At 46.3% G+C, this 13,622-nt stretch overlaps 1 protein-coding gene and 1 long non-coding RNA gene across 2 annotated transcripts; one reads left to right on the forward strand and one right to left on the reverse strand.

Annotated features, from left to right (window-relative positions):
* Positions 1-203: 203 nt before the first annotated feature.
* On the reverse strand, positions 204-2,482 carry RHOB (ras homolog family member B). The gene has a single exon (XM_081264929.1). The coding sequence runs from the start codon at positions 2,090-2,092 to the stop codon at positions 1,502-1,504; it is 591 nt and encodes a 196-aa protein (XP_081121055.1). The 5' UTR covers positions 2,093-2,482; the 3' UTR covers positions 204-1,501.
* Positions 2,483-9,008: 6,526 nt separating this feature from the next.
* Positions 9,009-13,307, forward strand: LOC308632652. The gene is made up of 3 exons (XR_014018622.1): positions 9,009-9,632; positions 11,547-11,676; positions 11,887-13,307. It is a non-coding gene; the product is annotated as an uncharacterized lncRNA (long non-coding RNA).
* The last annotated feature ends 315 nt before the right edge of the window (positions 13,308-13,622 follow it).

The raw sequence follows: 13,622 nt of genomic DNA on the forward strand, positions 1-13,622 counted from the left end.
TCAAGAAAGGGTCTTACCAAAGAGTTCTTCCCTTGTCCCAAATTTATAGATATCTTTATATACTATTAAACCACAGGAGCCATTTATAAATGTCATCATCATAGTCTTTTAATATTTTACATAAAAAACTGTATACACAGCTTATAGAACTTTTATGTAAACATCATAAGCTCACCACTTTGTCATTTGTCAGTTTATTTAAAAAATAAAAAAACAAGACAACAATTTAGTAGAAGTACCACTGGGCTGGGAGGAGAGGCGAAAAAAGGAAATGGGGGCAGGTTTATTCTCTGTACAGAGATGCAGAGAAGATTTCACATAGCTATAGAGACTGCCTTGTGAAAACTGAAAGTTTTAAGTAGACCCCAATACTTTTTACCTTCCTTTATCAAAATAGTGTGCATAACCTGCACAAATAAAATCACAAACAGTGTTGCCACTTTTTCAAGAAAACAAAGCAAAAATTAGTGGGGTTTTTTCCCTCTCCTAGTTTAAAAGTCATCATCATCTTTTAAAAAACATCAGAAGTAGATGAGGTTACAGCATACAAGTATGGTCAGAATGCTACTGTCTTATGCAAATGACAAGTGCATTAAGTGTCAAACAATGAAACAATTGTGCAAAGAATTCTTTCAACAAAAAGTTTTTAGCCTTTAAATAAAACAACATCAGTTTCTTGGGCTGAACAATTTTCACTTGTAGGACAGGCACAAAGTTCGCTTATGGCAAAAACAGCCCGGCAGCGCAACCCCCTCCTGACACTGGTGGTTGGTGAGGGGTTTGCTGGGGGCTGATCCGCAGGAGACACTGTGTCTGGAAGCTGCGTTCTTCTCAGCCCCAAGTCAATTGCAAATGTTTTCTTCAGGGGTCGGAAAGATGGCCAAATCCAGTTCATGCTTGGATGGGCGCCGGATCCAGCCTGGGCTGGAACTGTTTTGGGGCCCTGGTCATTTCACTCGCCTCCACCATTAAATAACACCATCTCGCCTCCGAAAATAAAATTATATCTATATTTATATAACACCCCACCCAACCTCCCCAGCCCTCCCCTCCCGCAGTTCCCGGGGTCTATGTTACAGACAAGAGACCGCACGCGCACGCTGGTTGTGGGTGAACAACTGATGGGGCGCGGCCACACTCCTGCGCCCTGCGTGTCCCTGGGGACCAGAGACCGGGGCGGGGTGAAAACGGGGCGGGGGGTTGAACAGACACACAACCACACGCTCTGAGGCCTGGCTCTTCAGGAAAGGATGCTCAGGAACCCCTTGGCACTCGGCAGGGCGTCCGGACCTGTGCAACACTGCTGGACGCATACAGACACTGGGAAGGGGACACCCGATGCCCACGCCAACTCTCGGCGCGACAACCAGAGCAGCCAGGAGAAGCCAGGTGGTCCGGCGGGGTCCTTGGGGGACGTGGGTCTCCCCTTCTCCCAGCTCGTGGGGGACGGGCCAGGGAGGGGGAGCCAAGCTGGCAGGGGAAGGCGGGGCGGGCGTGGTCCTCATAGCACCTTGCAGCAGTTGATGCAGCCGTTCTGGGAGCCGTAGCGCTTCTGCAGCGCGGCGCGCGTGGCGGTCTCGAAGACCTCGCGCACGCCCTCCTTGGTCTTGGCGGAGCACTCGAGGTAGTCGTAGGCTTGGATGCGCACGGCCATGGCGCGGCCGTCATCCGTGCGCACTGGTTCCTGCTTCATGCGGGCCAGCTCTGTGCGGACGTGCTCGTCGCTGCGCAGGTCTTTCTTGTTGGCCACCAGAATGATGGGCACGTTGGGACAGAAGTGCTTCACCTCGGGCACCCACTTCTCGGGGATGTTCTCCAGCGAGTCCGGGCTGTCCACCGAAAAGCACATGAGGATGACGTCGGTGTCCGGGTAGGAGAGCGGCCGCAGACGGTCATAGTCCTCCTGACCCGCCGTATCCCACAGCGCCAGCTCCACCTGCTTGCCGTCCACCTCGATGTCCGCCACATAGTTCTCGAAGACGGTGGGCACGTACACCTCAGGGAACTCGTCCTTACTGAACACGATCAGCAGGCACGTTTTGCCACACGCGCCGTCGCCCACCACCACCAGCTTCTTGCGGATGGCCGCCATGAGCGGGCCGGGCCCGGGCAGCAGGAGGGGGCCCGCGAACGCCTCGCTGCCGTCCCGCTCGCCGCTCACCGCTCACCTCGGGCTGCGCGCTGGGGGCAAGGGTCGCTAGCTGCACCCAGGCCCCGCGGTGGCGCGTTCTCTCGGTGCGCTCGGGCTGCCGCGGCGGGGGCGGTGGGGGCGCCGGGGCATAGGGTGCACCGTGCGTCTCGAAGCGCTGTTCCGGGGCTGTGGCCGCTCTTCTCGTCCCAGCCCTAGGGTGGGCGGCTTTGTGCGCAAAAGTGGCTGGAGCCGCGAACTCGGCCTAGCTCCCTGCCGGATCTGTCTAGGCCTCACGTACTGGGGAACCGATGACTAAAGCCTGACTGCGGTGGCAGATGCGGGCTGCGGCCCTAGCGCCCGCTATTTAAAGAGTCCGGCCACTTTCTTAATATAGCTGCCCAATGGGAAACGAGCCGGCTGAGCTCATCGCTGCGGATCTTGACTCTGATTGGTCGCCTGCTGCAGCCCAAAGGCGGGGCCGGACAAGCTTGATTGACGGCCCAGGCCGCCGGGCTGGGAGAGGCGGCGACTGGGGAGTCTGCGCGGCGGCTAGCCCTGAGGGCCTGTGTCGCCACCCCGGTAGTTGCCTTCGCCCCAGCTTAAGTGCGCGAGGCCCCACTGGCAGGCTGGAACCCACAGGGTCTGGGAGAGCAGGTCCGAGACTCGGTGCACTTTGTGGGGCGTTGGCGACTCCCTGCCCCGCTTCCTTGCAAACTCCCGGCGGGAGGGTAAGAAGAGGGCGGGGGGGGGGGGTCGAACTTGTGGGGGAGGGGAGGATTTTAAAAGTGGTTTTGTTTTTAAGTGAACAGCTACACGTGTAAACTTTTGTATTCAAGCAAAAGTTTTTTTGCCTTTCTTTGAAGGCGGCCCCTCCTGTGGTGTGGGCCGGCTCACCGGCTCCCCGGTACTCGCCTTAGGGCAGCCATACAAGTTGACTATATAGTGGATCTGGCTCAGCCTCTTCCTCCAAGCCCTACTGCCCACCCCTTTCATGGCCCCCACTTGGGTCTCTACATGAAGATGAGGGGAAGGAGCACTGTCCTAAGGCCTAACCCTTAGCACAATGAAAAGGGAAGATTGATGCCAGCCCATTTGAGGATTTTACAGTCCCCAGGGAAGGGCAGCTTCCACCCAGCTCTGCATAACTAATTCCATTCCAGTGACCTGTCAGAGGTAAAGAGTTAAAGAGAATTCAACCACCCCCAAACCCATTGATGAGATGAAATGGCTCAACCCCCCCCCCCCCAAAAAAAAAAGTGGAGTGAGGTGGAGGAGGATTGCAGGTGGGGACACAGCAAGTTAGTGTCTGGTGGATACTGGACTTCTAGTCTCCTAATATGCACCAAGACTTCATTCATCCATCCCCTATTCCTAGAAGAGATGACACCAACCTCTGGGCTAGAAATACCTAAGTCAACCCACTGACAGGGACCCAAGAGGAGGGAAGCAGGCAGGGGGAGTCAGGGAGGGCCTCCCAAGACGGAGGAATAGCTTGAACCGAGTGGAAAGGTGGGAAATTGTAGGACACACTGTAGGAACAGGTAGTGGCTTTGTGTGACTGCATTTGAAGGTGAAACAGTTGAATCTCAGATCAGAGTCCATCATGAGGCTCAAGTACCAACTAAGCAGGGAGTTGCATCCAGGCTGGATGAACTGGGATGCTTCTCTTTTTCTGCAGAGAGACCCTCCACATCATGGTGAGGTTATTGTCTCATAGTTAGTTTCATCTCCCTCTCTCAATTTATTGGGGCAGGGGACAGGATTTTATCTCATCTCAGCATCTTAAAAGACCCAACACAATGCCTGGCCTTATGCAAGAATCAGTAGATATGGTTACAGTGGCACACACCTTTAGCTCCAAGCACTCAGGGGACTGAGGCTCAGGAGCTGGAGCCACACTGGGCAACACAGTGAGACCCCATCTCAAATTTAAAAAAAAAAAGTAAATGATTGTGGAAGGATAGGTTCCAGAACTCCTCTGACACGTCCTAGGATTTATCTCAACTCCAGATTCTGCTTTAACAATTATCTGACTAAATCCTTGCAGCCAGCTATGTCCCAGCATTTTCACTTATAATTCATGTTAAGAGCTAGATCTTTATGTGACTCTACAGATATAATCAAGTCAACTAAGACATTAGTGCAGGTAACCTTGGCCCACCTGAAGTGATATCTTATTCAAAGACCAGGAATGCTGTGCTTCCTTGGCTCTGGATTAGCTCCACTACAAGGTCCCATTTTTTTGTTCTTGTTGTTTTGTTTTTAGATGTACAGAACTAATTTGTCAGTAACTAAATAGTTTTGTTGGTTGTTGGTAATTTAGGGCTTTATTCTGGACTTTTTTTTAAAGCTAGCCTATTAGAAAAATCTTATCTACACATGTTTTTCTTCTTTTAATCAAAACTTTTTATGGCTGTATTGTTCGCACTGCTTTCCTTGGTCTTAATATAGCTTGAGAATCTTGGCTATGTCCTTAAGTTTCAAATATTACCAAAATATAAAACAATTAAAGCTTTGTACCATGTGTTTTTTAAAAAAAAAAAAAAACTTAAATACAAAGGATCAGGAAGAGGGATTAAGTTCATTTGTTTCCTGATTTTCAGACACTATCTTGAGTTGTTCTGAGCTCAAAGCTCAGTATCAAAATAACTTCTCAAAATATGCAGTATCGATGTCAAAGTAAACAAATAGAAATATCTATGTTCTACAGCAACTTCTTTTCCTGCTGTTCCTCCCCCCCCCCCCCAGGATACTTTGACCAACCCTGCCTCAGACTGAACCATTTAGTGGATGTACTTTTCCAAACTAGCCTTATGCCCCACAATCTCTTCCCTCCCTCTCCCCCTTCACTATGCCCTCCTGATGAAAGGTAGGAATAAACTTTAATTCTGTGGGACAAGTTATTTTAGTGATTTATTTTATTAACGTGTATATTCATTGTATGACATACCCCCACTAATAAGACAGGTGAATTCCATTTCAGGGAAAAGAAAGATATTAATTTATTCCCAATCTTCAACCTAATATGTTTGGTCTTTGTTTATTTTTTGCCCAGTGTTTCCTGTAAATCACTCCCTGCCCTTCAGACCAGACCAGAGTTTGGAATTTTCACTAGATTTTAGTGCCACCTTGTGGCAATCATGAGTTTTTTTTTCTTTTAGAAAACAATTTTTAAAATCTTTAAAAGCAGGCCCTTTGTGAATATTTTTATTTTAAAATCTTTCACAGGATATAAATTAACTGTGTTAGTTTACACAGACAATAACTTCACTAATTTACAAACCAATGTGTTTCATTTCCCCCTAATTATGATTAAAGAAATGTAAAGCAACTTTAACCTCCCTCCTAAAAAAAAAATCATAGGATTTTTTTCCTCCAGTTAAGAAAGCCATTGTTGGATACTCTGATATATTTAGAAATGACACTAATTCATTCACCCCTAAGAACTTACTGGGAACCAGAACTGCATTAGATATTTCTAATGCTTGTTGGATTTTAATTTTTTTCTAACTTAAGTTGTAACTAAAGTCTTTGAGAAAATTTTCAACTTCGCATCTCTCTGCAATGAACTTTAAAATTGGAAAGATTCTTCTAGAACTATCTACACTGTTTATTGTAGAAAAATGAGACAGTCCTGGCTGGTCCACTTGGAGCCCATGGGCTTTCTGGGTTCTCCATCTATTAGCAATGGCAGATAAAATGTCCTTTTTTGGCCAGGAGATTGACATCTAATATGAACCCTGGGGTGAGGAAAAGATTGGGCTCACAAGAGCACCTCTATAATTAGACTGTTAAACTTAGAAATGTGGACATTGAACACTGACCTGACCTCTCTGTCCGGTGCAGGTCCAGGCCAAGGAGAATAGACAATGGGCAAAGAATCAGCTCCTGCTCTCTCTAAAATTACACTGTTATTACAGTAGCCACTAACAAAGGTGAGTTTGGCGTATTTGGAATGTCACTAGGGCCACTGAGGAACTGACTTCCTATCATTATTTCATTCTAATTAAATTTTAAAAACTGATATTCAGTTCAGTTATTGGGAAACCTAGGTATATACGAAACAATTTGGGCAGGTGAATCTACCTTTTCAACTGGAAAATTTTATGAAATCGAAACAGATTATTTTCAGTGAAAATTTAGCAATCAAATTGAAATGTGGTATAATTATAAAATAAACAGACTGGAAGACGTAGATGGAAAAACATGTGAAATAGTTCATTAACAATTTTTACATAAATTACATAGCAAGATGGTAATGCTTTGGATATAAAGGGTATATTCCTAAATACATGACATTTAATGTTAGAAGTATTTGGACATATTATGTAATTTATTTTCACCTTTGTACATTTTTAATGTGACAATTAGAAAATATAAAGGTGTGCGTGTGGCTCATACATACTGGGAAGTTGAAATTTTTCTCAAAGACTTTAGTTACTACTTAGGCTAGAAAAAAAATTTAAATTCAACAAGCATTAGAAATATCTAATGCAGTGCTGGTTCCCAGTAAAAGTATGCGTGTGGCTCACATTATGTGATTCATACAAATATAAAAGTGGGCGTGTGGCTCACATTGTAAATGTGGCTCACACTTAGAGGTTAGAAACTCAGATGACCACAGGGGTCCCGCAGGTACAATGTCCAATGCCTGGAAGCTCAGATGCTCCCAGCTCTTCCTGTGACACTCTTCCTGGGGAGAGTTGCTGTTTGTGTGAGCCCTCTGGAATCTTCTTGCCTCTGCCCCCAGGTTTCCTTGTATTTGTCCTAAATGCACTGCTGGACTCCGATACCAAGAGGATCACTGAGTTCTGGGGCAACCCAGGCCCCGCTTCCCATGTGAGTCACTGCTCTCCAGACCCCAGCCTCTCCCTCCTCTTCATCACTGCCCCTGAACTGGACCCTCGCCAAACTAGGCAGTGTTGTCCTGGACAGTAGAGACCATTTGGATCTTTTTGCATCCTGATCCCTTTTCCTTTCCAAAAGAAGAGATCAAAATCGTGTCCTTGTCATCTGCCCCCAATTACCTATATTCCCCCATCTCCTTCTGCCCTATAAAGGCTTTGAAGCATCTAAACCTGGCTGGGCTGTTAAGTAACTGTACTCCCCATGTTCTCCAAGCACGTTCAGGAAAGAAGTATGCCTTTTTCTCCTACCGATCTGTTACCCATTCATTTCAGCAAACCTTCAGAGAACGAAGAGGAAGCTTTTCCTTTGCCTATACACGCTGATCTGTTTTCCTTAAGAGAGAATCCAAATCTATACAATATTGCAATTTTGTAGAAAGTTGTGGTTGTAGCCATTCTCAGGAAGTTTGGATGAACTTCAGTCCTCTCGATTCAATTCACTAAACACAGATCTAGAGGAGAGAGTCAAGAAGGGGAGATAAGGCATAGGGCAAAGACGAACACATGCTGGGGTACATATTACAAATATCAAAATAAGGGACAGATACAGCTTCATGCTGGAGGTAACACTCAGGGGTCCTGAATAACAAGTAGGATTTTTTTCAGGAAAAAAAGAAAAAAGAAAAAAAAAAACCCTTTGTACCATCTGAAACATTTCCTGTGTGGATTTTGAATGGAAAAGGTTCCACCCAGAGCCATTTGATAGGAAGGGAGAACAGCAATAGGCAGAAGAATGAAAATGTCCCTCCTTCCCTGCTGAGGTTTGCCTGATGACAGAGGAGTGTGAGGTTTGTGGAGCCCTGAGGAATGGGAGGGCAGGAAAGAAAGAGGAAGGTCACAGAACTTGCCATTACGTAAGTGCTGTCATTACAAAATCCACCCAGGCAAACGCCGGCCTGCTCTATGGTGTCTGCTGAAATTGCACACACATTTATCATTGTAGCCAAAGCCTGGGAAAGTGGCGTGTAGATTCAGTGAGCAGAGAGGAAGGATCCAGGTGCCGGAAGGCTGAAGGAGCTGCTTCTGAGCCCTTCAGCCTCCAGGATCTACATCCTTGAGCATATTTTCTTTACTAGGTCTCAGTTCCCCTGTTTGTAAAATAAGTAGAACTTAGAGGTTGGAAACTCAGATGACCACAGAGGTCCCGCAGGTACATAACTGTGTGTAAGACATTAGGCTGTGGTAGCAACTGTGGGGAACTAGAGAACAAGCCGTAACTAAGCTATAGAAGCTCAGAATTTAAATTGAAACCATTGTGTTGTTCACATTGTGTTGTCCCCTGCACAGGCAGGGCAGGCTAACTCCAGCTAATGGAACCAGTTTGTGGCCCCTGAGTGGGATGGATTTAATTTAAATGTATTCAGGGAGTATTAAATGTATCTAGGGAGCTTACCTGTCAAAAGTACCATCAAATGAAACAAAGCAAAACCTTTAAAAAAATCCTTTATTTATTTTATTACTCAAGACCTTTTATTTGTATTGTTTTAACTAAGATCCAAAGGGTAAAACATTCCAAAGGATGGAACCTAGAGGAATGTGGTTTTAAGAATAAATTATTCTCACCCATCACAGTGGTACACATCTGTAATCCCAGTGACTAAAGAGGCTGAGGCAGAAGGATCACAAGTTTGAGGCCAGCCTCAACAACTTAGCAAGGCTCTAAGCAACTTAGTGAGACCCAGTCTCAAAATAAAAAAATAAAAAGGGTTGGGGATGTGGCTTAGTGGTTAAACTCCCTTGGGTTCAATCTTCATATCAAAAAAAAAATGAATAAGTTATTCTCACAGCTGAGAAGGGGCTCTCATATGGAAGGGTGGGTAATCAACCTACTGTGCCTGTCTACAGTGGAACAGAACACCACGTTTTTTCTCTGCCTTTTTTTTTTTAAGTCTTGAAAGCAAATGATCTAATCAAAGTATTTATACAGGGATGATTCACTTCTGTGTTCTCTTGTGATGTCAGAATTTTGCAATAGGGCGAAGCTAAATTGGCAATGGATTTCCCCACTCCCAAGTGTTACCACTGAAGATGTGTCTGTGGCTATTTATAGAATGAGACGGAGCCTACATTAGGAGCCACTGCTCAGAACCAGGGCAACAGAGGAGCAGAGGATGGATTCGTGGGGAGCCTCCAGCCACATAAGCACAGCTCAGCATGGGAAGCTGTCCTTCCTGGGGACCACAATCAGAAAAGAGAACACTGAAAATCTCTCTGGTTGACAACCTTGATAAAACTGCTCTCTCTGGGGTCTGTAGGGTTGTGTGATCTCTGCTCACCTTGATCACAATGTGTAAGAAAAAAACTGAGGCATTTATAACTTGGAAATTTCAGTGATCACCTAGAAAGTTCACTCACTCATCTATTCATTCCACTAATGTTTGCTAGGTGCTTCCTGTCTGCCAGGGACTATGCATAGGACCTCACATGCTTTAGGGAGCTTAGTGTACTTGGCATCTCACAGCAATTGAACTTCCTAACTCCACAGGACATAGGGATGGGGTGGATATGAAGGAGGTGGTGACTATTGTTGCTTTCATTCCATCATTCATCCCTCCAACAGACTCGGCCAGGAATGGGACCCAGGGAGTAATGAGGTATGTAGAGTCAACCCCTGAGAGCCCCAGACCATAAATAGAAGCGACAATACAACACAGTACTAATAACAATTAACCAGTCTACTTCAGCCTAGTGTGGTCAGCACCCTGACGGGAGGGGCTGAGGAGATGGTTGTGCTTTGGTGGCCTCCAGTGAGCTACACCCTCCAGTATTCATCTCCAGCCATCTCCTCCCCTGATGGCTCTGTGCCTGGCTGCACTCCAGCTTGCATCAATGAGACATCAGTGAGAATGACGCAAGGTTACACACCCAGGCTCGCCCTTTCAGAATAGTTTTTCTCAGAACCTTCCTATGGTGCTCTGAGGAAATCAGTCAGCCATGTGGAAAAGCCCATATGGAAAAAAATTGCCCTTGGCTATTAGCCTCAGTTAAGCTAAGAGCTGGTGGCCAGCACCAACTGCTACCTCTGTGGGGTGGGATCATTAGAACCTTCTACCCTAAAGCCCTAGCCAACCCCATGGGAAGAGGAACTCCGACTCAACAATCCACAGGTCCATTCAATAATGAATTGTTGATGTCTTAAGCTTCTTAGTTTGGGGATGAATTGTTCCATGGCACTGGGTAACCACAACAGGCTGTGTTGATGTTTGCATGGAACTTGCCAGGCTAAGAGAAGAAAGGCATTCCCCGTATGGAAGCCTGAGATGGTGCAGTGTATTCAGGTACTGGGTAGGTGGCTCGGTTTGGGGTATGAGGTGTATGTGACAAATTCTGGGGTTGGAGAGGCTGGCCAGGTCCAGATCAGAGCATCCAAAGGTGAGTCAGGAGTCCCTAAGAACACCTCTAGTTTTGATGATCCACTAAGAGGACTGATAGGACTTAACAGCTATGATTTATTACAGCAGAAAGATGCAAAACAGAATCAACAAAAGGAAAAGATACATGGGGTGAAATCTGGGGAAGCAGGTGCAAGGCCATTGTTCCTTCTAATAATCCTCAGTGTTCTCTCCCAGAGGAGTGGAACCAATTTCCCCAGCCATGAGATGCAACAACGCATGAGAACTACTGCCACCAAGGAGGCTCACTGAAGATGAGGTGCCCAGGATCCTAATGAGGGACTGTGGTGGTTTATTTTATATGTTCACTTGGCTAAGCCATGGTGCCTGGATGTTTGGTCAAATACCAGCCTAGATGTTGCTGTAAAGTTTTCCTTTTTGTTTTTAGATGAAACAAACATTTAAATCAATAGGCTTCTAGTAAAGCAGATGATTCTCCATAATGTACATGGGTCTCATCCAATCAACTGAACAAAGTCTGAGGTTTCTGTATGAATGAGAGGGGAACCCCTGCTGGAGTTTCCAACTTGCTGTCCTGCAGAAGTTGGGCTCAAAACTGCAACTCTGAATTTGCAGCTTGCCAATCTGCCCTACTGATTTTGACCTTGCTAGCCACCTCTGTGTCTCTTTGTCTATTTCTCTACCTCTCTCTCTCTCTCTCTCTCTCTCTCTCTCTCTCTCTCTCTCTCTTTTCTTCTCTCTTCATATATATCTCTGGTTGGTTCTGTTTCTCTGAAGAACAATGACTAATTCAGGAATGCTCACATAGGTCCCTTTGTCTGGCATATGCCTAAATTCCAGTCTCCCTGAAGGAAAGCAGGTGTTAAGCATCAACCATAATATTTGTACAAACACTTGAGGCACAGCGAGTCACTCTTATCAGTGAATGGTGAGAACTCTCCTGAAATCCAAGTTCCCAGATACCAGCAAAGGCCAAGCTTGTAAACAGACCTTTCTGTGAACAAGCAGTGGGGCCTACTCTGATAACTCTTTTTGTAGGGAAGGTGAGTAGTTTAAATTGAGGTAACAGGTAGTTGATGGATTTTTTAAAAATGGAAATATGTTATTGTACTGAAAGTTTAAGGAGAGGGTGATAATGATATTTTGTTTCATAAGAATCTGGGGGTAGCAGTGTGGGAGTCCTCCAAGGATTGAAGCAGGCTTCAGATCCAGAGGTCCTCTGGTCATCCATGCAGAGCAAGGATGGAGAGAAGGGAATGGATTTGCAACAACAGCAGGACCCATGGTAAATATGTTCCCACTTCCTAGGATGCCACCTTCTCTCCCACTCAGAGAAAGGCCTTGTGTAGCCAAGGTCACCAGCTGTAATGTGCCCAGCCCCTGGAAAGATCTCACCTTCCAGGCTCATCAAGGGGTGTGTGTGTGTGTGTGTGTGTGTGTGTGTGTGTGTGTGTGTGTTTGGGGGCCATCACACGTCTCACACCTCTCCTCCTAGGTTATTGAGTAAGAGATGAGGAGGGTACCTGTCTAGGCTATGAGAGAGGAAGCTGCTGGCAGGCTGGATCTCTATCCACCTAGGAGGTCCAGTCAACCACTGGGGACCTGAAGGCCCTGCAGGGCCAGGCTCTTCTCCTGCTCTTTCCTCCTGCCATCCAGGAGGTAACACTCTCCTGGATACCACTGGGACTCAAGGACATACCTAGGTAAAAGGATTCTGTGGGCCTCTAGACTTCTGCTACTCTAAGTATGGTCCATGGACCGCAACACTGGCAGAAATGCAAAATCTCAGGCCCCAGCCCAGACCAGCCCAGGACCCATGGAGTCAGAACCTGGATTGTAACAAGATCTCCAAGAGATTCATCTGAACATTAAGGTTTGAGAAGCCCTGCCCCAGATGGGCCTTCCTGTACTCTGCCTGCAGGAGAGTGGCTGTGGTGGTTAAATTGAGAGTGGCATCTGCAAAGCCACACGCAGCTCTGCCTGGGTCCTGCTGGTACTAGCTGTAGAGTCTTGGCATCATCTTCCTGTGCGTCAGTCTCTATTCTGTGAACTGGGAACAGTGCCTCCTCCAATGGGTCACTGTGACTTAAATGAGTCATTGCGTCTAAAGGCCTTGGAACAGGGCCTGACACATTGCAAAGGCCGGTAACTGTTAGATTTGTTGCTGAACACGCGTCAGTGGCCCTGCCAGTGCTGGCCCTACCCAGTAATGTGTACATAATTCCCCTACTGATCTGGCAAAAGAGTGCCCCCCTTGAGTTCTGCCCTTAGTCTCCAGGTCTCCTGAGGTGCCAGAGAGTGGGTTATCTTGTTATAGGACAGCCCTTCCATTCTGGGAGGTCCCTCCCCTTCCAAGACCTCTTTTATCCAGGTTAATCATTTGTGGTCCTCAGAGCTGATCTCTGCAGGCCCTGGCTGCTGACCCTCTGGCCATCCTGGGAGCACATGGCCATTTGTCTATGTCCTTAAAGTACACAGCTGAATTCAGGGCACAGTCATTTAGGGATGGTCTCATGATTGTCCCTTCATGTCTGCTGAGTTTTGGGGACAGGCCAGTCAGGTGCCCATAGGACAAGGTTCCTCTCCCAAGGGCTACCTCCAGGGTAACCCAGGTAGAATAGATGCTGAGCTTCCCAAGAAGGTCCATATGGAGCCGCAAAAAAATGGAACCCCCTGGAGTTCTGGTGAGCACACAAGGGCACATCTGAGTAGAGGTAAGCCCAGCAGTTCCCTCACATCTTCATGAGCTGACTATAGCAACGTGCCTTGTCACAGATGGGAGAGGGCAGATGGTGGCTCATCCCAAATGGGCAATGCTCCACAACCTTTGGACCATAGTAGGACTTAGAATTTCCTGTTAAACTTTTGGTCAATGTTTCTGGAATGCAAATAAAGTAAATCAAATCCCAAGAGATAATAAAGTGCTCTTGCTCTTGCTCTTGCTCTCTTGTTACCTGTGACTGTATCCTAAAGACTATCATTAGTATTATACTACTAATACATAATACTAATAAATAAATAAATAATACCGAAATACTATAGCTACTAAGGTTGATGGATGATTCTAATAATAATAATCACTAACATGCCAGGTACAGTGGTACACGCCTACAATCTCAGCAGTTTGGGAGGCTGAGATAAAAGGATTGAAATTTTGAGGCCAGCCTCAAACTTTCAATTTAATAAGACCCTAAGCAACTTATTTATCTCAAAATAAAACATTAAAAAAAA

The sequence above is a fragment of the Spermophilus citellus genome (genome assembly GCF_964194105.1).
Source record: "Spermophilus citellus genome assembly, chromosome: 13".
Classification (NCBI taxonomy): Eukaryota; Metazoa; Chordata; class Mammalia; order Rodentia; family Sciuridae; genus Spermophilus; species Spermophilus citellus.

Excerpts from the sequence above, each read along its gene's own strand:
- RHOB (XM_081264929.1), bottom strand. The coding sequence starts at position 2,092 with ATGGCGGCCATCCGCAAGAAGCTGGTGGTGGTGGGCGACGGCGCGTGT.